Source organism: Hyaena hyaena, unplaced genomic scaffold (genome assembly GCF_003009895.1).
Source record: "Hyaena hyaena isolate Hyena2069 unplaced genomic scaffold, ASM300989v1 scaffold_387, whole genome shotgun sequence".
In the NCBI taxonomy this organism is placed as follows: domain Eukaryota; kingdom Metazoa; phylum Chordata; class Mammalia; order Carnivora; family Hyaenidae; genus Hyaena; species Hyaena hyaena.
Window position 1 is genome coordinate 633,998 of NW_024081019.1, and position 24,946 is coordinate 658,943.

At 42.7% G+C, this 24,946-nt stretch overlaps 1 protein-coding gene across 1 annotated transcript in view; it reads right to left on the reverse strand.

Annotated features, from left to right (window-relative positions):
* Positions 1-219: 219 nt before the first annotated feature.
* The window catches only part of FKBP9 (FKBP prolyl isomerase 9), a 43,161-nt gene continuing 18,434 nt past the window's right edge, over positions 220-24,946 (reverse strand). The window contains exons 5-10 of the mRNA XM_039251157.1: positions 24,595-24,784; positions 17,079-17,224; positions 12,249-12,435; positions 8,227-8,372; positions 4,557-4,720; positions 220-1,599 (exon numbers count right to left, since the gene is read on the reverse strand). Of these exons, the coding sequence (XP_039107088.1) occupies positions 1,423-1,599; positions 4,557-4,720; positions 8,227-8,372; positions 12,249-12,435; positions 17,079-17,224; positions 24,595-24,784 (1,010 nt within the window). The 3' untranslated portion in view covers positions 220-1,422. The remainder of the gene's footprint in view (positions 1,600-4,556; positions 4,721-8,226; positions 8,373-12,248; positions 12,436-17,078; positions 17,225-24,594; positions 24,785-24,946) is intronic.

Sequence of the window (24,946 nt, forward strand, 5' to 3'; positions counted from 1 at the left end):
ACACATCTGTAAAGTCCTTTACATAGCTTCTCTTCAGAAGGCCCGTATGAAGGTGTGTTTCCTGCCAGGACCCTGACTGACATACCCCCTGTACACTGTACGCCACACTCCTTCACATTCACCAAGAGGCAGTCCTCATTGAGGGGATTCTCAAGGGATAATCAAGATTTATTCTCATGGGATCCTCTCAGCCTTCAATTAAAACTCCACAACACTGGATATTGTCATTCAATTTTTTTATATTTGAAAAGATCAGTTTTCCAAAACTTATTCCATCGAATGAGTGCACAGCATTTTCATGAACTATCTCAGGGCTACGTCAGTACAAAACAGTTTAAATTAGTAAAAATAAAGCAGTTTCAAAAGGAAAATTACTGATTAGGGTGGATGCCACCACCACTTGGGAACAGAGGACATAAAACAGCAAGGTGGTTGGTTACTGCACAACATGAGGGCAGGTAACAGTGTCCTTGTTTTTGTGCACAGAGAGAGGACCTGGGCTTTAGGGCACCTCCCTCCCTAGGACACAAATGAGCAGAAATACGTCACCTTGTTTATGCTCATCTGTTGGGATGCCATTCCATTTTGGTCACACACTCTGGAGCATGTCTTAGCCACCAGCCCTATACAAATCTATCCGATCAAAAGATTCAGGGAGGATAGAGCAATGGGAATAAGAAAGGGTGAAGCAGATAATCAATCTTAAGTGGCAAACACAGAATCAAATTCTCTACTCATGGTCCAAGATGCCTCTTATTTGGTCCACTGATTTTCTTCTTAACTTCCAAATCACCCAGCCAACTGGAAGACCCCAACAGGTGAAGCATGATTAACTACCAAAGCACCCATTTACGTGTGTGTGTGCATGTGTGTGGGGGTGTATGTGTAGCAGGAAAGTGGAAGCTGGGCATCACCAGAGCCTGTACAGGCCACTGACAAAAGTTTCCTGGGGCTTTTGGGGAAATACTGCTAGGGCATGTCCTTTGTCTTTTCTGCTCATCTGGAGAACACTTTTAAAACACCAGCAAGTTAAAAACAATTTTTTTTAAATCCTCTTTATGTAGATATCTTAGACACTTTTTCTTCTGTTCCCTCCAAAATGGTTATGACTTCTGTATGACACTATTTTCCTTTAATAACAAAACTACACAGAAGGCTCACAAAACAATGGTTGACAGTGCAGCCTCTTCAATATTCTACACAGCCCCTGCTAAGGCATCTCACACCAGTTTTGTTTCATATCACTGGCATTTGGACTAAAATTCTCACCATGTGTATCAACCCATCCCTGACATATGCCCCACGTACTGTATGACCATCTGCTACTTGCGGACGATTCACCTACTGAGAGACCCACGGGCCCTCACTTCACATTCTGCCATGACAGGGGGCTTGGTATCATGCAGGTGGCCCGAGGCAGGTTTAGAGTTCATCGTGTTTAGCCTCCTGGTCTTTCAGTTTGAATTCCTCTGCCGTGACCTTGCCATCTCCATTCCGGTCCTGGTTGGTGAACATATTCTTCACAATCATCTCAGCATCAAAACCAGGAGCGAGTTTCCCTTTGCCAGATGCCACCTGGGCATGAATGTACTCTGAGAACTGGAAAGAGAGGGGATGGGACAGACCATGAGATACAGCAGCCGAGCTGGGACCTGAACAGAGTGTCCTGAGGCCACAGGGCTGGAATTTGAGTCTAAGCTTGCAAAACAGACAAAATTTTATGAGCTGCATAAAATTTTTCTCCCTCCAGATGCAGGTTAAAAACTCTAATGACTAATGACTCCAGGAGCCCCTAGGCTCCAGGCAGCCAATTCACAGCAGCAACTGGAGCTATCCCTTCTCCCTAAATCAACACTTAGCTCTCCACCAAAGGCTGACCCCCTAACTACCCCAGCCGCCAAGAACACTATTGCCTCCCTCCCTCCCTTCCTTCCTTCATACAATAAAAACACAATCCTGCCCTTGTAATTCTAGCATATCCTAGTGGGAAAGACACACAATTAGAAATGGACATAAGAAATAAGTAAGTCACATATTACGTTTGAAAGTGAAATGCTCCAGAAAACGGAAGAGTAGAGCCAAGGCAGGAAGATCAAGAGTACAGGCCAGAGAGTGGGTTGAGGTCTCAAACCAGTGGTCAGGGTAAAACTGCAGTGAAAAAGGGAGCCCTGTGCAAAGGCTTGAAGGAAAGGAGGGGATGAGCCAAACAGTTATCCAGGGAAGTGTCTTCTGGGTGGAGGGACAGCTGGTGCAAAGGCCCAGTGTGTACACATGCCTGGTGGTGGAGAGAAGCAGCTGAAGAGGAAGTTACAGTGAGGAGGTTGTGAAGAACCTTTGTCGGGCCTTTGCAGGCCACTGTAAGGACTCTGGAAACGGGGGCAGGGCTCTGAGACAAAACAAGCCATAATCCAATTGAAGTTTCAGAAGGATCACTCTGGCTGCTGTGAGGGGCAAAGCTGAAAAGCAGGAAGACCTTCATAGAGGTCCAAGCAAGAGCAAGCAGGCACTGGGCCAAGATGCTACAGCATGGAGGTGGTGAGATGTGGATACATTTTAAGGACAGAGCTAGGATGGTTTCCTGGTGGATTTCTTATAGCCTGTGTGAGAAAGAGAGGAGTCAAAGATTACTGGGTGCTCTCACCTGGCAACTGGAAGGACAGAGTTGCCATCGGAGGAGACAAGGCTTTGGATGAGGCAGGTTCAGGGAAGGGAGGTAGCAGCATTCACAAAATGAAGATGTCAGGTGGGCAGCTAGACGTGAGTATGAGATAGAAGAATGGACCAGAGCTACAAGTCTGAAAGTCCTGGCATATGGATGACAAAGCCACTGGACTGGTTGAGATCACCCAGGAGTGACGTGAGGTGGAAGAGAGAACAAGCTCAGGACTCAGGCAGGGGACACTCCAACATGAAGAGAGGGAGAAGACTCCTGAGAAGGAGCCACCAGTGAGGTACAAGGAACACCAAGGAAGTGTGGTCTGGAAGCCAAGGAAAGAAGATGTCCTGCAAAGCAGCCAGCTGTATCCTGAGTGCAAGGACAGTGATCAGTGACCAGTGGCTGCAGCCACATGAAGGGTGCCAGTCACCAGGCTCAGTGATACAGAGGGACAAGTGTCTGACAGGAGTGGATTTAACAGTTTTGACATTTTCTGGGGTGCTGGGTGGCTCAGTTGGTTAAGCATCCCACTTCGGCTCAGGTCATGATCTCCCGGTTCGTGGGTTCGAGCCCCGCGTCAGGCTCTGTGCTGACGGGTAGCTGAGAGCCTGGAGCCTGCTTCAGATTCTGTATCTCCCTCTCTCTCTGACCCTCCCCTACTCACGCTGTCTCTCTCTCTCAGAAATAAATAAAACATTAAAAAAATATGTATATGTTAGGGGCGCCTGGGTAGCTTAGTCGGTTAAGCGTCCGACTTTCGCTTAGGTCATGATCTCGCAGGAGTGGGTTTGAGCCCCGCGTCGGGCTCTGTGCTGACTGCCAGCTCAGAGCCTGGAGCCTATTTCGGAGTCTGTGTCTCCCTCTCTCTCTGACCCTCCCCTCCTCACGCTGTCTCTCTCTCTCTTCTAGAAATAAATAAAAATATTTAAAGAAAATGTATATGTTAAAAAAAATAAAGTTTTGACATTTTTGCTGTAAAAGGAGCAAATAAAATGGGAAAATGCACCAAGAGAAGGGAAAACAATAGCATGTTTTTATGCTACTGTGAGCAATCCAGTAGCCAGGGAGATATGGCTGATGTAAGAGAGAAAGGGGAGAAGGCTGGAGCCATGTCCTTGAATGAGCAGATGTGGAACAGGCAGAGTACTAGAACTCAGGAGGGTGTGACAGGACAGCCGACTCTACTCTCCAGCCCCATGAAGGGGTGTTTATTACAGAAAAAACCACCCAGGGCTTAGATGATCAAGATGGAGATATGTACCATGACTCAAACCACTTGGGCAGTTCTGTGACCTTGGGCAAATCAGTTATGTCTTCCACACAGCTGCTGCAGTTTTTCAGAGAAAAACAGGGATGATGATTACATGGCTGCCACAAGAGCCAGGCAAGAGAATATATATGGTAAACATTCAACATAATGCAGGCATACAGCAAGCACCCAGGAACTGGGACCTGAATCTAGATCTGTCAGCTCTGAAATCAAGCCCTGTAACTCTCAGAGTCTCAGTTTCTCCAAAGAGGAACCGTGAACTTCAATTTATTATTTTTTAAAATTTTTTTAACATTCATTTCTTAAGAAACAGAGAGAGACAGAGCATGAGCAGGGGAGGGGCAGAGAGAGGGAGACACAGAATCTGAAGCAAACTCCAGGCTCTGAGCTGTCAGCACAGAGCCCAACACGGGGCTCGAACCCACACACTGCAAGATCATGACCTAAGCTGAAGTTGGACGCTTAATCGACTGAGCCACCCAGGTGCCCCAGTGTGAGCTTCAATTTAGAGAGTATGTACAATAGTGCATCCTCCTCACCCTGAGAAGGCTTCACATTTGGAATGGATCCCCTGCCCCAATAAGGCTCCCCTGGATCCTTTAGTCCCACTCTGTTTTGAAGGTCAGTTACCTCTTCGAGGAGGACTTCTCCATCACCATCCTTGTCAATTTCTTCGAAGAGGTTGGGTGACACCTCGCCATTCCATATGAACATGTACCCCTCAGGCAGCCCGGCCACAAGCTCCAGCAGCTCAATGTCAAACACCAAGACGGCACTGCCGGGCACTTCTCCATCTGTCTCACCAAGAAGGGAGGAAACCGGGTTAGCACCACCAGGCAGCCAGATCCCCATCTCAACCTCCCTCCCCTACCTAGGGTTCCAGCTGCCTCACAGATGCCAAGCATTTCCTGTGAAAGCAAGAAAGTTCAACATAAGGGGCACATGAGTAGCCCAGTCAGTTAAGCATCCTACTCTTGATTTCAGCTCAGGTCATGATTTTTTATTGGGATTCTCTGTCTCCCTCTCTCTCTCTGCCCCTCCCTTGCTCATGCTCTCTCTAAATAAATAAATTAAAAAGTTCAAATAATCCAGTGAAGAAATGGGCAAAAGACATGAATAAACACTTCTCCAAAGAAGACATCCAGATGGCTAACAGACACATGAAAAAATGCTCAGCATCACTCATCATCAGGGAAATATAAATTAAACCACAATGAGATATCACCTCACACCCGTCAGAATGGCTAAAATTAACAACTCAGGCAACAACAGATGTTGGCAAGGATGCGGAGAAAGAGAGTCTCTTTTGCACTGCTGGTGGAAATGCAAACTGGTACAGCCTCTCTGGAAAACAATATGGAGGTTCCTCAAAAAATTAAAAATAGAACTACCCTACAACCCAGCAACTGCACTACTAGGTGTTTATCCAAGGGATACAGTGTGCTGTTTCAAAGAGGCACATGCACTCCAATGTTTATAGTAGCACTATCACAACAGCCAAAGTATGGAAAGAGCCCAAATGTCCATTGACCAATGAAAGGACAGAGAAGATGTGGTGTGTGTGTGTGTATACTTACACATTTAGTTCTATATATAAATTATATATATATATGTTTTTATATAATATATATATGTTTTTATATATTATATTTTTATATATTATGTATATATAATTATGTGTATATATATATATATAATGGAGTATTACTCGGCAATCACAAAGAATAAAATCTTGCCATTTGCAATTACGTGGATGGAACTGTAGGGTATTATGTAAGCAAAATCAGTCAGTCTGAGACAAGTATCAGATGACTTCACCCATATGAGGAACTTAATATACAAAACAAATGAACAAAAGGGAAGGGAAGCAAAAATAATATGAGAACAGTAAAGAAGGCTAAACATGAGAGACTCTTAAATAAAGAGAACAAACAGGGGTTGTGGGAGGGGAGATGGGCTAAATGGGTAAGGGGCATTAAGGAGGATACTTGTTGGGATGATGACTGGGTGTTATACACAGGGGATGAATCACTGGAATCTACTCCTGAAATCATTGTTGCATACTATATACTAACTAATTTGGATGTAAATTAAAAATAAAATTTCAACACCAGCAAGTGATTTTTTCCCAAACTGTAGGTACTGATCATTAGTGAGTTATGAAATCTATTTACAGCATGTGACTGGCATTTTTTTTAAATTAAGGAATAAAATAGATCAGAATACACTGTCCATAGAAAAGATAGGTATGGTTTTATGAAACTTGAGTTTCAATTTTATATACAGAACTAAATGTATATGTGTATATGTATAAATTTCATGTTTATGTGTAATATGCAATTTACACATAAATTGCATGTTTAGTGGGGAGATAATAAGTATTTCTTACTGTATGTCTTGGTGAATAAAGTTTGAAAGGCACTAGTAGAGACCACAATGGTAGAACTTTTGAATAAATCCTACAGCAGAACCTTAAGACAGTATTCCTTAAAATCCTGAATGACTATAAACACAAATTTGAAAACAATATATATAGTATGAGCTCAAATGTATGTGAATATACATATGCACATATATATAATATCTTATTTGAGATTATTATGTATTATGTTATAATTATAATATATATCACATGGTCTTATAGGGTGCCCTTTTTTTTTTTTAATGTTTATTTTTGAGAGAGAGAGACAGACAGAGTGTGAGCAGGGGAGGGGCAGAGAGGAGATACAGAATCTGAAGCAGGCTCCAGGCTCTGAGCTGTCAGAGCCCAATGTGAGACTTGAACTCACAAACCGTGAGATCATGACCTAAGCTGAAGTCGGACACTCAACAGATTAAGCCACCTAGGCACTCCTAGGGTGCCCATGTTTTGAAGTGTTTCTTCTTGGACTGCAGGCTCTTGTTTATTGTTTTTTGAGGGCTTGAACTCATGACCTCAAGATCTAGAGTCACATGCTCCACCAACTGAGCAAGCCAGGCACCCCTAACAGACCATATTTTTACAATTATTTAATATTGTGAAAAAGAAAAAATCAATCCAAAGTGTATATCCCTTTTACAAGTTAGCACTTCCCATCTCCTCCGTCTCCAGGGAGCAGGAGCATAAAACACTGAAGAAGACGGGGTTCCCAAATTTTTCATGTATAAAATTCATTTTGGCCCAAATCATGAAGTAAAACATACCAGCTGTGAGGGCAAGGTAAAGACAGTATTTCCAAAGTCTCCTTGGATATCTTATAGGTTCAGGAGAAGTACAAAAGGAGCAAAGGCCTATAGCATTCCATTGTCAGGAAACTGTTCCAGAAAGAAGCACTTGGCTTCGCCTAAGACAAATCACCTGGAAAGCTGCTTCAGGGACATGGCCCAACCATGGGTTTGAAGACCCAAGGCTTTTCTCATAGAAACTGCTACTTTCTCAAGAGGGCGTGGGGCAATAACATGGCATTAATGGTAAACTCACAGGATGCTTTAAACAAAAATGCTAAATTTAAATATTAACTTATAATATTCATTATAATAAATTAGTACATGTTATATCAAATACATAATATAAAATATATACATAAAAATATTTTAATTAAATGAAATATAATTAATATAGTTTGTATATTATACATTAATTATGAACCCATACATTCTTTGGGGTTTTTCTAAATTTTTTTTAATGTTTATTTATCTTTGAGAGAGAGACAGAGCATGAGTGGGGGAGGGGCGGAAAGAGAGGGAGACACCAAATCTGAAGCCGGCTCCAGGCTCTGAGCTGTCAGCATAAAGCCTGACACAAGGCTCAAATCCACGAACTGCAAGATCATGTCCTGAGCCAAAATCAGATGCTTAACCAACTAAGCCACTCAGACACCCCAACATTTCTTTTTTTTAAGATGTTATTTTAAAGTAATCTCACCTAACATGGGGCTCGAATTCACAACCCTAAGATCAAGAGTTGCATGCTCCACCGACTGAGCCAGTCAGGAGCCAGATTTTTTTTAATGTTTATTAATTTTTGAAACAGAGAGAAAAAGCATGTGTGTAAGCAAGGGAGGGGCAGAAAGAAAAGGGGACAGAGGATCTGATGTGGGCTCTGCTGTTAGCAATGAGCCCAGTGCAGGGTTTGAACTGACGAACTGAGTTCACAACCTGAGCTGATGTCAGATACTCAACCAACTGAGCCACTCCGGCGCCCCTGACTGGGGTTTTAAATGGAAGAAGCACATTATGGCACTAAATATGGCACCCCAAAAGCACAGCATTCAGATTGTGAATGTGCCCCAAACACCCCTTGATGCTGTTGCTTACTCACCCACACCAGCCTCCCCATAGCCCAGGTGGGGTGGAATGATCACTGTCCGTTTCTCTCCAACACACATCTCTCTGAGACCCATATCCATTCCCAACACAACTTGTCCAGATCCCAAAACAATGTTGTACGTTTTGCCTAAATTCCACCTGAAAATGAAACAGAAAAGTCCCCGGTTAGGTCATCAATCCACTGGTACTTGAAAGGGTTTTCATGAAAAGGACACATCTCTTCTGCCAAAGACACAGAAGCCCTATCTAATCAGAAAGAAACATCAGACAAGTCCAAATTGAGAAACATTCTGCAAAAAAAAAAAAAAAAATGAACCTCTAATCTTCAAAAGTATCAAGATGAAAATCAAGGAAGACCAAGGAACCAGTTCAGACTGTTGGACATATGAAGTGGGATCCTTTTGTTATAAGAGACCTTACAAGAACAACTGACAAAACCTAGGTGAGGTCTGGGGTTTAAAAGATGGTAACGTATCAGTGTTAACTTTCTGGTTATAAAGTATGTGTTGAATTATGTAGGAGAATGTAGGTGCTTGTAGGAAATGGATGATGGGACATCGTGGTGGCAGTCTCCTCCCCAGTGATTCGGGGGGAAAAGTCCTTTGTACTGCTCTTACAACTCTCCTCTATGTTTTTTAATCAATATCCGAGTAAGGACTTTTCATGAGAATTTGAAAAATACATAATACAGTTAAGACCCTGCATTTTGGATTTATTAAGACCCTGACTCTGAATCCTGCTTCTGCCACTTGACTGGACGCAAAAAAATAAAATCTCTCAATGTCCTCATCTATAAACTGGTGATAATAGCTATCTCAATGGTAAATAAACCATGTTGCTGGCACTGAGGAGAACAAGTATAAAGAGCTCAATAAATGGATGGCCTTGAGTATACGATGTGCTTGTGTCTGCAACAGTTTTTGACTCTAAGAAAATGAAAGTTTAACTTGAGCCACTGTTAAAGTGTCCTTGATGTCCATGGTCCCTGGGAAATCCACATGGCTGAAAGCTGGCGCTATCACCTCACTCACTACCAAAAATAAATCTATTTCCAAAACGTATGGCGCTGCGTTCTACCACTTCCTAAGGACAAACAATGGAGATATTCTTCAATGTCAAGGAAGAAAAGCCTCCCCAGTATCTTAGGGCTCCCTTGATGCCCATTTCCAGATGGTGACGACATGGAGGGGACCGCCCCCTCGGGTCACATCCCCTTCTCGGGTCACATTCCCCTGAGTGCAAGGCTACTTCCCCTTCTGAAGCTGGTTCCCAGGGCCAGGCTGGCTGTCTGGCACCGACAAACCAAAACAGGGTTTGCCTTTGTCCTACCTGGGGCGAAACCAAAACAAAGCCAGCTCTGGCACCAGATGCTTTGGCCCAAGGCCTGTGGGAAGGAGCAGGACATCCTCTGTCCTGCCCCACACACAATTCCTCCTTTGTCAGCAGCACAGAGGCACCTTCACCGTGCCTTTCTCCAGGGACCACCGGGACCTCCCATGGGAATACTCTGTTTCAAAGTCTTCCAGAATATTCAAAAACCTCATTTAGCTATCAAATCACAAATTATTCTTCCTCTCTGAGGCCAGCTTAAACACACATGAAGAAAATCCTCCAAGCAAACATTTTGCTTTCACGTGTCATCTCTGAAACGCCCACTAATTGTTTTTCCTCAAACCAACCTCTTACTTATTTGTTTTCTTGTTTGTTTACTGTCAGTTTTCCTCTAACATTCTCCTCATTCTTTCCATGCATTCCTGGCTTCCCATCCACTGCAAGCTTCCTGCTTCCCACTTGTAGGCCACCCTCTCTGGCTCTCTGCCCACGTTTCCCTCCATCCTCTCCACAGCCAGTGTCTCTCAGTGCTGATGAAAAAGCACCGGCGACAGCACCTGCCTCCTTGTTTACAAAGACCTCGGGTGGGACCAGGTCTTCCCTTCCTCTCCCACACACAGTAGGCAGACACCCACCTTAGGTCCCATTTTCCCGTTATTCTGAGGCTTACACCCAGAACAGACCAGCAGGGATGCTGGATGTTGCTCTTCGGTGTAGGTTTACACATACCACAAAGGACTCTCACAGTATAGAATGGAGTTTAATAAAAGGAAGGAGCATCACGTGGCTCCCGGATGCTCTGTAGGAATGTTGTGAATCCACTAAACATATTAGAAGGCAGGAAGGCTGATTCTCCCCACCCTACGTGAGAAGCATATCCTGAACCCACTGAGAAGGAATTCCTTTGTTCATTTTCCACCCTCATTTCCCCTTCCCCACCCCCCACCCCACAGAAAGAGCACCAGACAAGAATATGAACCTTAGCAAGACAATGACAGCAAGCCATTGACCTTTTAGACTATTCTAAACTTGCGGACTATTTTCACATGCATAAGCTCTCTTGATCCTCCAAACAACAAGCCATGCTTCTTCCCCACTGCCCTCCAAAGTCTTTTAATATTAATACAATGAGGTTTGTTGTAAAGCAGGTCCTTGTACATCTCCGCTCTGGAAGCTAGTACGTACTTCTCTGATTCTATAACACACATATTTTCACAGTTTAATATCTCTGTAATTCGGATACACTTCATAATTAACAGCATGTTAGTTTGGGGGCATTTTTACTTTCATAGATACACATAAAATGATATTTCTAACACCACATTTTAGATTTGATGAACTACACCAAGTGCATTAGTATACAGGACCTGATAGCACCCAGAGAGAATGCTCTGAAGAGCCTCTGTCTACATGCTTGGCTGTCCCCAGCCACACACAATGTCACCTGAAGCTAGAAGGTAGAGGGGCAGGTGTGAGGCAGAGAAGGCCTTCCCCATGCAGCACAAATGCAGCAAAACATATTTATTTATATGAAGCCCGTCTTTCTCCCCAAGCTCAAACTTAGGAGTCTAAGTCAGACTCAGTACAAAAATGGATGCACTTCTATGGAGATATAAAGAAAGGCTGAAAATGTTTCTTTCCCAGAGAATATTTTATTAACTTATAGCTATACCTAAAAATTCAGAAACGTAAGAAGCAAAGCTCCTTTTACCAAAATTGGCAAAGATACTAGATTATACTTTTGATTCCAATAAAATTTCAGATTCATCTCAATCATTTAATATTCATAAAATGTTCCCTTTGTGCTCGACTGGGCTAGGTGTAAAGAATAAAAATGTGAGGGGCACCTGGGTGGCTCAGTTGGTTGAGCATCTGACTTCGGCTCAAGTCATGATCTCATAGTTCATGGGTTTGAGCCCCACATCGGCTCTGTGCTTTCAGCTCAGAGCCTGGAGCCTGCTTCACATTCTGTGTCTCCCTCTCTCTCTCTGCCCTTCCCTGACTCATGCTCTGTCTCTGTCTGTCTCTCAAAAATAAATAAACATTAAAAAAAATTTTAAAGATTAAACATGCTGGGTATCTCTAAGGTATACAGACCAGCAGCAGAGACAGGAACTAAAATAAATAATGAAAAATAAATAATTTTTGCTAATAAAAATAATATCTTAAAACATTACAAGACACAGAAGTGGGAGCAGTGGATTCTTCTTAGGAATTAAGGGAAGATTTTGCAAAAAGGGAGGACATTTTTGCCACGACAGAAGTTGGCCGGAAGGAAGGATTTAAGCAGGGCACATCTTGCACCACTGCATATGGCAGCCCTAGAGGCAAAAGATGGGCCCTAGCAGAAGATAAGACCATTCAAGCAGAATAGAGCTGATAGAGGCTGATGTGCAAGACTGAGGAGTCTGTAATGTAGCTACGGGTTAACTTTTAAAGAAAGCAGTTATAAGATGACATCTGTTTTTCAGAAAGACAATTTCATAGGAGCAAGGTGAGACCATTCATAGGGAACTTTTAGAATAATGCACCTGAGCAGTGATGTAGGCTAGCTCTCTGGAGTGGGGAAGCATGGAGAGAAAAGCTCTTAACCAATAGCTGGTGAAAAGAAAAGGAGCATCATGGGGACCTATGGCTGTTTTCTTCCAGGCTCCCTCCACTACCGTCCCCAGTGGTCCTTACGTGGAATCCAGCAGAGTCCCATCCAGAAGCGAGGCATTGTAGTGATACTTGAGGTAATCCCCCTTCTTACTCAGCACGGAGCAGTCGGGGGGCTTGTAGTGGGAGGTGATGCTGATGGAGTCTGAAGGGTTGTGGAAGTCAATCACATGGATGTCAAACACCAGCACGGCTGAGCCAGGGATATTCCCTAAAGGACAGACAGAGGAAATTAATGAGTGAGTCCTCCAAGGGGCAGCACATGTGCCTCCCAGTGTCACCAGGCACATCCTCACAGACCCCCCAGTGAGAAACACAGGGACCTAGATATGAAAACCTAAAGAATACTGGGAGAATGAAGCTGGGAGGACCATCAGAAGTAAGGTAACTCTCATTCTGTACACGGCAAAACTGAGGTACAGATTTGCCCAGGGTCATGCAACCAGTTAAGAACACAATTTGGAGAGGGGTCTGGGGCACTCAGTCAGTTAAGCATCCAACTCTTGACTTTGGCTCAGGTCATGATCTCACAGTTTCTAGGATGGAGCCCCGCCTCAGGTTCTGTGCTGCCAGCTCAGAGCCTGGAGCCTGCTGCAGATTCTGTGTCTCCCTCTCTCTCTGCCCCTCCCCTGCTTATACTCTGTGTGTCTCAAAAATAAACATTAAAAAAAATTTTTTTTAAAGAAAGAGAATGAGGAAGTGATGCTTCCACAAGCCCTCAGGCAGAATCCATTCTCCCCTCCAGGACTGCAAACATAGCCAAGCATCATAATTTCAGGGCTGGCCCTGGGTAACAGAGCAGGTGGCAGAAAGGGCCAGAGGCTTTCCAGAAGGCCTGCTCCCTCCCCTCCACCAATCCTGCAGGGAAAAATGGCCTCAACAAAATGAAATGCCAAGAATGGAGCTGGAGAACCCCACAGAGGGCTCAGTATTTTATTCCTTCCACAAATATTTATTGAATGTTTACTATGTGCTTGGCCCTGTGGTATGTGATGAGGAAACCCCAAATTTCCTCTATGTCCTGACATCTTTCTTGGCTCAGTCCCTGAGGAATTAACATTAGGTCCTTGCAAGCATCACTAAGAGGCCAGGGAGATGCTATCCAAGGAAGACAGAGGTGCCTGCCCCTCTATCCCCTGCCCTGTCCCCCTGCCCCCAGGCAAGAGCACCTAGACGGTACACATCCGAGTGCCCCTGCCCCACAGCAACATAGGATTTGGAATGAAGCAGTCTCATAACCACAGATTTTATGAGCCTTCTGATGCTTCCCAGAGCCTTATATAATTCTTTGCAGAACTCTGTCTCATACTTGATAGAAAGCCAAAAGGAAAAAAATAATTTAAGCAAATGTTTTCCATCAATATATTATTTTTAGAGAAACGAAGGATTAATCCTGAGGGCATAACAAAACATGAATACTCAGAAAGTATTTGTCTATTTCTGTATGTATTTGAAGAGAATTTTACATGATACAAAACAACAGAGCATCAAGACACTTGACAAACAGGGCATGTACCAAGATCTGTTGAACATGTCTTAAGCTGTGACCTGGTATGGCTTTATAAATCAGAAATTTAGGGGCGTCTGGGTGGCTCAGTCAGTTAAGCGTCTGACTCCTGATTTGAATTCAGATCATGATCTCACAGTTCATGGGATCGAGTCCTGCATTGGCCTCCATGCTGACAGCACAGAGCCTGCTTGGGGTATTCTCTCCTTTCTCTCTGATCCTCCCCTCTGCACACACTGTCTCTCTCTCTCTCTCTCTAAAAATTAAATTAAAAAATAAACTTAAAAAAAAAGAAGAAAAGAAATTTAATGGGTGCGCGCAGTCAGTAGAGCATGTGACTCTGGTGAGTTTGAGCACCACATTGGGGGTAGAGTTTACTAAAAAAAAAAAAAAGAAAGAAAAAAGAAGTAAATTTAAGTCCAAGAGAAAAAATAATGTTTCTCCATGGCACACTCTAGCTTCCTACCAACCTGATATTTCATAGATCCTCTGAATAAACCCTACTAAGAAAATTCTGAAAATACAAACTATCAGTAGTGGTCAGAAGAACAAAATGAATGTGTACAGCCAGCGAGACCAGGCAGAATCCCACCAGCAAAAATAATACAAAAGCGAAATTAGTACTGCATCCACTATTCCTAAGCAGGTTAGCAAACGATGGTACAGGCATATCTCAGAGGTACTGTGGTCTGGTACCAGAGCACAGTAATAAAGCAAATATCTCAATAAAATGAGTCAAATGAATGTTTTCTTTTCCCAGTGCATATAAAGCTTGGTTTGCACTATCCTGCAGCGTATCATGTGTGCAACTGCATTACATCTAAAAAAAACAATGTGCATATCTTAATTAAAGGTACTTTATTGCTAAAAAATGCAAACTGTCATTTGAGCTTTCAGAGTCATAATCACCGATCACAGATCACCATGACAAATATAATAACAATGAAAAAGTTTGAAATATTCCAAGAGTTACTGAAATGTAACAGAGACATGAAGGGAACACATGGTGTTGGGAGAATGGTTTTGAAAGACTTGCTTGATGCACGGTCGCCACAAACTGCAATTTGTTAAACAAGAACAAAAAACCATAATACTATCTGTAGAATGCTATAAAGCAAAGAGCAATAAAATGAAGTGTGCCTATATATATGAGAAAAAATTTAAGAAGGAAAATATGGTTTGAAAGACCTGTTGGCATAGATAGTTGTTCACAACAAATTAGGTGAAGAAGAGAAATTACAAATATGTATAGATAATCTCATTTTTAAAAATAATTTTTAATGTTTATTTTTGAGAGAGAGAGACAGAATGCCAGTGGGGGAGGGGCAAAGAGAGAGGGAAACAGAATCTGAAGTAGGCTCCAGGCTCTGAGCTGTCAGCACAGAGCCAGAGGCAGGGCTTGAACTCTTGAACCATGAGATCATGACCCGAATAGAAGTTAGATGCTTAACGGACTGAGAAAGCCACCCTAAATCACCCAGGCGCCCCGATAATCCCATTTATTAAGTTAATGTTTTTTAGTAATCTCTACACCCAACGTGGGGATTGAATATTCATAACCCAGAGATTAAGAGTTGCACACTTCTCCAACTGAGCCAGCCAGGTGCCCCTAGGTAATCCCATTTTTGTTAGTATTTATTAGTGTAGGTGGATGTGTATTTTCACTTTGTGGTTTCCTATTGTTACTATAAAAAATTTCCACAAATTTGGTGGCTTAAAGAAACATAGATTTATTCTTGTAACTCCGGAGGGTGCAAGGTCTAAACTCAAGGTATTCAAGGCAGGGACTCATTCCTTTTGGATGCTTTGGGGAAAAATCTGTTTCGTCATCTTTTCCAGCTTCCTGTGGCTGCCCTTATTCCTTGACCTGTGACCCTTTCATCCAACTTCTAAGTCTTAGCATTTTCTCCTCTCTCTGACCTCCTGCTTCCCTCTTACAAAGGCTCTTTTAAGTACATCAAGGCCATCCAGATGATCCAGGATAACCTCCCCATCTCAAGATCCTTACCTTAATCACATCTGTAAAATCTCTTTTACCATGGAAGGTGACATTCACAAATTCTACAGATAGCACAGGGACATCTTTGGGGCTGCTATTCTGCCTACCACGTTACACTGTTTATTCCTGCATGGTGGGATTGTGGGAGGTTGTTTTCTTTCTTTATCTGTATCTTCTTTTTTCTAAACATATATCATTTGTATAATGTTTGAAAGGGGGTTTGCTCTTAGAGTGACAAAAATATTCTAAAATTGGATTAAGGTGATGATGGTTACACAACTCACTACATTTACTAAAAGTCACTGAATTGTACACTTAAAATAGGTAAATTTTCAGGGCACCTGGGTAGCTCAGTCGGTTAAGCATCCGACTTAGGCTCAGCTCATGATCTCATGGCTTATGAGTCTGAACCCCACATCGGGCTCTGTGCTGACAGCTCAGAGCCTGGAGCCTGCTTCAGATTCTGTGTCTCCCTCTCCCCCTAACCCTCCCCTGTTCATGATCTCTCTCTCTCAAAAATAAATAAACATTTAAAAAAATTTTTAATTAAGAAAATGGGTAAATTTTATGGCATATAAAATATACCTCAATAAAATTGTTAAAAAACAAAAACCAATTAGGGAAGATTTGCAATATACTTTCAAATGGCTCAACAACAAAAAAAACAAAGAAATGTAAGTAAAGAGAGAAAATAAACAAAGAAAGACTGGGGTGCCTGGTGGCTCAGTCGGTTAAGTGCCTAACTCTTGATTTTGGCTCAGGTCAGGATCTCAGGATCTTAAGATCAAGCCTCAAGTGATTGAGAGCTAAACCCCCGATCATGCACACTCGAGCCCATTCTCTCCTTCTCTCTCTCTCAAAATAAATAAATACACTTAAAAAACACAACAGCAAAGCAAGACGTTAACAGTTGGTGAATGTAAGAGTTCATCACAAAATTCTTCCAACTTTGGCCTAACTAAGAATTTTCAGAGGAAAACTGGTAGCGGGGACAAGAGGAAAGAATAGAGCATGTCTAGAAACCAAAGCTATTTGAACATTTAAGTCTTTTTTTTTAAAGTTTATTTATTTGATTTGGGGGGGGGAGAAAATGCAAATGGGGGAGGGGCAGAGAGAAACAGAGAGAGAGAGAATCCCAAGCAGGCTCCACACTATCAGTGCAGAGCCTAATGCAAGGCTTGAACTCATGAACCATGAGATGATGACCTAAGGTGAAGTCAGAGGCTTAACTGACTGAGCCACCCAGGCACCCTGACATTTAAGTCTTAACTGGGACTTCAGCTTCCACATTCTGGCTCTCAAGAAGCTCTGATTGCTTGGAACTAGCCTGGGAGCAGCCAGCACTCACCTCTTCCTTCCTCTCCATAGCCGAGGTGAGGGGGGACCACAATCCTCCGCTTCTCTCCGATGCAAACACCAAGTAAACCTTCATCCATGCCAGCAATCACGTAGCCCTGCCCAATGTATGTGTCAAAGGTGCGGTTCCGTGAGTAGCTGGAAAAGAAGGAAGGGAAGAAACAGGTTCCTCACAAGCGATACCACAGCTGCTGTGTTCCTTAGTCAGTACCATGAGGCAACAGGAATGCAGAGGCCTCCAGACCCTGGAATAGACCGAACCTTTGAATGTAAGGACACGGCCTGGAAACGCTCCCCTGAGAACCCACACACAGTGTGGGAGCAGCCACGTACAGAAACACTCCCAGAAACAAGCCCTCCAGCCCTCCGGGTTGGCCGGGTTATGGATGAGATGCTGTGACAAGAAGCAAATGCACAGAAATGTAGCTAAGTTGGACTGCGCTTGGTAACCATATCAAGTTCATGAAAAAAGCATCTTATTAGAAGAATGTATCACAAGGGCAATGTGTTCAGTATCTAAAGAAGAGAATATCTATATATGTGAGAGACAAATACTTGGATTGTCCAAAAAACAACATATGGAGAGTAATTTAACTCTGCAGTGTCTACCAGAGCCTGGATGAACCCTTCCTCCTATAACCCCTGCTCACCAAGCTACCTTCTGGTGAGCACTCGGGCTTCCCAAGTGTCACTGGCAGGAGGCCCAAGCATTCTGCTCAGTGGAGAGATCCAGTCTTTGTATAAACTGCCAGTTGAATCCAATTACTGTGAGTTTAGTGAGGACAGCAATCAATTCCTCACAGCCAGATGTTTCTAGAATAAAATAATAAAACTTCATATGCCACGTCTACTACCAAAATCTGAACCACAGTGATCTGCACTCATTACTCACCCCCACCCAGTGCAGATGTGGCAAAAGGTCTGTCCTGAAAGAGACAGTCAGTTCCACCATTACCTCAAATGTGCCAAAGGATGACTACCTCATTTAAGATTGCCAGCCGAGTGGGGCCAGGGGGATGAAAAGACCCTGTAATGAGGTGCTCTTCCTTCTCAATACCCCTCAGAAACCAGCCACACTGTCAAGGGACATGAACACTGATAAAAGATGATTCCCTTTACTCAGGAAGCAGATTATCTACATACCGCTCCCCCCCCCCGCCCCGAAAAGGCTATGGAGAAATGCCCTTTTCCCCCACACTGAGGAGTCCCAGACCGCAGCCCCTCACATGGACCAGGAGGACCAGGATGGGAACACAGCCACAAAGGAAGACAGGCTTGGCTCCCTAGCATCCTCTGGCCATGAGCCAGCCTCTCACCTTCCCCAGGTTACTACGCCCTGGCCGGTACTTGGAGATCATCAGCAGAGAACAGCCCACCACCAGGGATTCAGGGAAGAGGAGGACACCTGCCCTACAGGGTCCCTTAGAAAGGGACACTAAGCCATGGGAGACATGACCGGTGCTTCAGAGCAGGAAGAGCCACTGGGTGGAACAGTCAGCAAAGGTTCCACGAGATTGGGGGAGACAGCGGACACTGAGGAGGCGCGATCTGCACAGGGGAAAGCACTGGAGTAACGAGAGCCAAGACTGAGAGGCAGGAAAGAGCCTCAGAAGGAGAGAACAGACGAGCAGGGTGGCCATGAAATGTAGAGAACATCAAATATCTTTAAAAAGACTTAAAGGGGGGAGGGGCGTCGTCCAAGTGGCTCAGTCAGTTGAGGGTCCAACTTCGGCTCAGGTCATGATCTCAGAGTGCATGAGTTCAAACCCCATGTCGAGCTCTGTGCTGACAGCTCAGAGCCTGGAGCCGGCTTTGGATTCTGTGTCTCCCTCTCTCTCTGCCCCTCCCCTGCTCACACTCTGTCTCTCTGTCTCTCTCAAGAATAAATAAACATTAAGAAAGCGGTGGGGAGCACCATGTTTCTCCAATGGAAAAGACTAGAGAGTTGTCAATGCTCCCCCAAACTAATTTATGAATTTTGAAACAATTCCAATCAAAACCCCAGTGGTGTGGGGGGAGGGGGAAAGGATTCTAAAATTCTAAATTCTAAAATAGAAACTATTTACAATGCTGTTTTGAAGGTACAGGATATAGCAAGCTCTCATTCCTGTAAAAAGTTAAAATGGGAGAATGTGTGTTAAGTATTTCACTGTGTACATGTGGAGACCTAAGAAGTTAAAAACACTGGCTCCCTGTAGAGAAGGGACCTGGTTGATTGAGGGACAGGAGAGGAGGGAAATATTTCATTGTATACCCTTTTGAACTTTTAGGATTTCAACTCATGTCAATGTATCACTTAATTAAAAAAAACAAAACAAAACTGATATTTAAAAAGGAAAAAAGAGGGATGCTTGGGTGGCTCAGTCAGTGGAGTGTCTGACTCTTGATTTCAGCTTAGTCATGATCCCAGGGTCATGGGATTGATCCCAACAGCACTGAGTGTGGAGCCTGCTTAAGATTCTCTCTCTCCCTCTGCCCTTCTCCCGGGCCTGTGCTCTCTCTCTCTCTCTCTTTCTCAAATAAAAGTAATAAAAATAAAAACGAAAAGGGAAAAAAGAATACTCTCTACAAACAAACTAACAAGCAACAATAATTGAAAGTGTGGTATTGGCCTATAAACAGCTAGGTCAATAAAAAAGGGTAAAAATTTTAGACAAAGACCCCAAAGTATGTCTAAGAATTTAGTACATAATCGGGGTGCCTGGGTCGCTCAGTAAGTTGAGCGTCTAACTCTTGATTTTGGCTTAAGTCATGATCCCAGGGTTGTGTGATCCAGCCCCACATTGGGCTCTGGGAGGAGCCTGCTTAGGATTCTTTCTCCCCACTCGGTCCCTCTCCCATGCTTGTTCTCTCTCTCTCTCTCTCAAAAACAAAATAATAATAATAAGTAAAGAAAAGAAAAGGAAAATAATTTACATAATAAAAGTCACATTTTAGATGAGTGAGGGAAAGATAAACCATTTTCTGAAAGAAAATAACATTAGATTCTTATTGTCACACTGAATACCACAATAAATTCCAGGATTTAAGATTCAAACATGAAAGCATTTATGAGCATGGAGAGACATTGTGGAAGGTTATTAATATTTACCTCAGGGTGGTAAAGGGGTTAATGGGAAATTATTACATTTTATTATACATCGTTGTATTGTTTCACTCATAAGAACATTATACATCTGGGGCGCCTGGGTGGCTCAGTCGGTTAAGCGTCCAACTTCCGCTCAGGTCATGATCTCGCGGTCCCTGGGTTCGAGCCCCATGTCAGGCTCTGTGCTGACAGCTCAGAGCCTGGAGCCTGCTTCTGATTCTGCCTCCCTCCCTCCCTGCCCCTCCCCAGCTCTTGCTCTGTCTGTCTGTGTCTCAAAAATAAATAAACGTTAAAAAATAAAATAAAATTTAAAAAAAAGAACATTATACTTCTTTTTAAGTAAGCTCTATTCTATGTCCAACATAGGGCTTGAAGTCACGACCCCAAGATCAAGAGTTGCATACTCTACCACTGAGCCATCCAGGTGCCCCAATAAAGAATATTTTAAAGGATAAAAACATAAAACTATTAAAAAGCCTTAAGAAAAATATAGACAAATATTTATGTACTCTGGGGGAGGGGACATATTTTTTATTTTTACCAAGCCCCCAAAGACAGATTATATAAGAATTTATATAAGAATAAAGGAAACCATAAAGAAGTTAAATATATTTAACAACCTAAGAATTTTACATTTAAATAGGTCCAAAATCACAACAGCCAAAATAAAAATGCAAATAAATAAGGAATATGCCTTTGACAATAATAACCATAAAAGGGTTACTATCTTTATAGAGGTCTTCATATATTCAAATGTATAAGTCTTTTATGTCTTCAACATAAAAACAAGCAAAAGACACAAACAGGTAAATTACAAAAGATACCCAAATGGTCTAGTAATAAACATTTAAAACAATTTCAACCTCAATAGCAATCAAGAAATACAGATAAAAACTATAAGGTTCCATTTTTTTTTAATATAAATTGGCAAAGATTATTTAAAAATGATTCTCAGTGTCACTGAGTTTGAGGGAACATAGCATTTTTAGATAGTGATGGTAAATAAAAGCTTCCCTGAGGAAAACTTGCTTGTGTGTATCAAAAACTATATAAAAATACCTTTATTTTTATATTCAGGTATTCAGGGGCACCTGGTTGGCTCAGTCAGTTAAGGGTCCAACTTCAGCTTAGGTCATGATCTCACTGTTCATGAGTTCAAGCCCCAAACTGGGCTCTGCCCTAACAGCATGAAGCCTGCTTGAGATCCTCTCTCTCCCCCTCTCTCTGCCCCTTCCCCTCATCTCTCTCTCAAAATAAACAAACTTTTAAAAATTCTTGAAAAAAAAACAAAATTCCTTTTTCCCAGAGATTCTTCCAAAAATGTATCCCAAGGAAAAAATCTTAAGATTTAGCTGCAAAAATAATTACTGCAGTCCTACGTAGCATGTCAAAAGGTAGACACCTGGGTGGCTCAACCTGTTAAGCATCTGACTCTTGATTTTGGCACAGGTCATTATCTCATGGTTCATGAGTTAAAGCCCCACATCAGGCTCTGGGCTAACAGTGTGGAGCCTGCTTGATATTCTCTCACACACACTCTCTCTCTCTCAAAATAAATAAATAAACTTTAAATTAAAAAAGAATGTGAAAAGGTAGAAAGCAACAGATGGGACTATGATTATCGTGACGAACACTGAGTAATATATAGAATTGTTGAATCATTATGTTGTACACCTGAAACTAATATAACACTGTGCACTAATTGTACTTCAGTAAAAGGTAGAAAATAACAAAGCTATAGGGTGGACTAGATCCCAATGCACTGAAATGGAAAGCTTTTTTTTTTTCTAATGTTTATTTCTTTTGAGAGAGAGAGCATGAGCAGGGGAGGAGCAGTAGAGAGAGAGGGAAACAGGCTCCATATTCAAAAAATGCGAGATCATGACCTGAGCGGAAATCAAGAGTGAGATGCATAAGTAATTCAGCCACCCAGTCACCCCAATGGAAAGCTTTTTCTAAATCTAATAATATTATATTAATAATTTTCCATTAATATGGAAAAAATATGATGTACATATGTACATGTATGGTGTACATGGAGGGTGGCTCCATCAGTTAAGTGTCTGACTCTTGACATTAGCTCAGGTCTTGACCCCAGGAGGGTTATGAGCTCAAGACCCACATTGGGCTCCGCACTGGGTGTGAAGCCTACTTAGGAAAAAAAAAAGTGTGTGTGTGTGTGTGTGTGTGTTTGTGTGTGTGTGTGTGTGTTTGTGTAGGACAGAACCAAGCTCATATATAACAAGTAATAATACACACACATTGAATGTTTTCTGTAACAGAAAAAGAATAAAGACAACACAAAAGTTCATCAAGAGGGGAATGTAATGTTCAATAAGTTTGGAATATTCACCCAATGAAACACTATGCAGACATAAAAAAATAAATAATATCTCTCTACGTATTAAATATGGAAAAAACGGAAGGTGAAAAAAAAAAGCAAGAGGCAGAGTAATGTATTCTATATCTTTATACCATAAAGGGGAGAAAAATAAGATAAATTTATATTTGTTTATATCTGCATTATATTCCACACACTGGAACAATCAAATAGAAGGTTACTAATAAAACTGGTTGGGGCACCTGGGTGTCTCAGTCAGTTGAGTCTCTGACTCTTGATTTCAGCTCAGGTTGTGATCTCACAGTTTGTGGGATCAAGCCCCACGTTGGGCTCCACCCTATCAGTAAACAGCCTGCTTGGGATTCTGTGTGTGTGTGTGTGTGTGTGTGTGTGTGTGTGTGTCTCAAAATAAATAAATAAGCCTAAAAAAATAAAAGTGGTTAACTCTAGGGGTGACTGGCTGGCTCAGTCAGTAGAGTGGTAGAGTGTGCAACTCTTGATCTCAGGGTCGTGAGTTCAAGCCCCACACAGGGCATACAACTTACTTTACAAAACGAATAAATAAAGTAGTTAATTCTAAGTGGCTAGGGGAGAGGTAGGCAGGAGTAGGTAATAGGATATATCTTAATACATACTTTGTTTTAATTTTTTGTGACTATTACTTTTTCCAAAAAAAAATCAAATGAAAATTATAAAAGAGACCCTAAGAATAGGAAAGATAAATTACACAAGCCAAATAATACCATATAAAAATTCTTCTGTACTGTTTTTGAATGATTCAAGAAATTACAAGTCTATTACCTCAGAAAGACAGGTAGATTGTTGTCACTACCTGTTTGCTCTACAGGAAGCTAAAGGGGTGGTTTCCAAAGAGCACATGCCACTTGAAACAGCAAGGCTCGGCAACTGCCTGCTGCCAGTTCCAGTCACCGGCACACCTACCAGCTAAGCCGAATAAACAAAACAGGACTGAAATAAACAAAACAGGACTCGGAATCACAACAGAGGCATGGTAATTAGCCTCTGAAGCATCCAGAGGGAAGTGAATGCACCCAGCTGGTCTCCTGCGTAGCCTTTGAAGTCCACAGAGCACTCTTGGGGCACTTGGGTGGCTCAGTCAGTCAAGCATCTGACTTTGGCTCAGGTCATGATCTCAAGGTTCATGAGTTCAAGCCCCGCATCAGGCTCTGTGCTGACAGGTAGCTCAGAGCCTGGAGCCTGCTTCAGATTCTGTATCTCCCTCTCTCTCTGACCCTCCCCTGCTCACGCTGTCTGTCTCTCTCTCTCTCTCTCTCTCAGAAATAAGTAAAACATTTAAAAAAAAATTTTTTTAAAAAGAAATTCACAGAGCGCTCTCACATACCTTATCTCTTTGACCATCTCTGGAAAGGTGCTAATAACAGGGGAAAAAACTGAAGTTCAGGAAGTCAAACGCTGTCCAAACCATATACTGGGGCTAGAACCCAGGTCTCCTGGCACCAAGTCTGTCCTCTCCTCCTCCCACTCAGACCTCAGTTCTGGCCACTTCCCATCCTGGACCCCATAGCTAGGTTCATACTGGAGAGTGAAACACACTACAGGGGGATGGTGGAAGTGCAGGCTGAGCCTAGCCTGTTTCCCTGTAGACTTCTATCCCACAGGTCCCAGGAAGGAGACTGTTCTAACAGCCTCTGAAGGAATTCAGTGTCAGAAAACAGAAGTCTATACTGGAGATGAAAATATTAACTACAGAGGCGCCTGGGTGGCTCAGTCAGTTAAGTGTCCAGCTTCGGCTCAGGTCATGATCTCACAGTTCATGGGTTCGAGCCCCGCATCGGGCTCTGTGCTGACAGCTAGCTCAGAGCCTGGAGCCTGTTTCAGGTTCTGTGTCTCCCTCTCTCTCTGACCCTCCCCTGCTCATGCTCTCTCTCTCTCTCTCCCTCTCAGAAATAAAACATTTTTAAAAAAATTTTTTAACTAAAAAAAGAAAATACTAACTACAGATCAGCACTGACAGAGTATTCAGATCCTGGTCCAACCAGAGGTAGACAATATTTAATAAGACATTCTGATGAGTAAAGGCTCCAGTTGTTTCCTTACCTGGAATCAAAGAAGGTGCCATCCAGAAGGGTGCCATTGTAATGATACCTGAGAAAGTCCCCACTTTGACTTCGCCGCTCACAGTTTTCAGGCACCACCTTATTTTCGATGGAAATGCCGTCCTTGGGGTTATGGAGGTCCAATAATGCAACATCAAACACCAGAGATGCCTGTCCAGGAATGTCTTTCCCTAGGAAAGGAAAGGAAGGAAGTTGATGAAATCAGGACACAAGATTTAGAAAACACTTTTAAGTACAACTCAATTCCCAATGTGTTGGTTTTACTCGTTCCCTAAAGTTTTCCAGCCAAGTAAATAAATGCTCTTTTGCATACTGAGTGGTCCTCCTGGTGT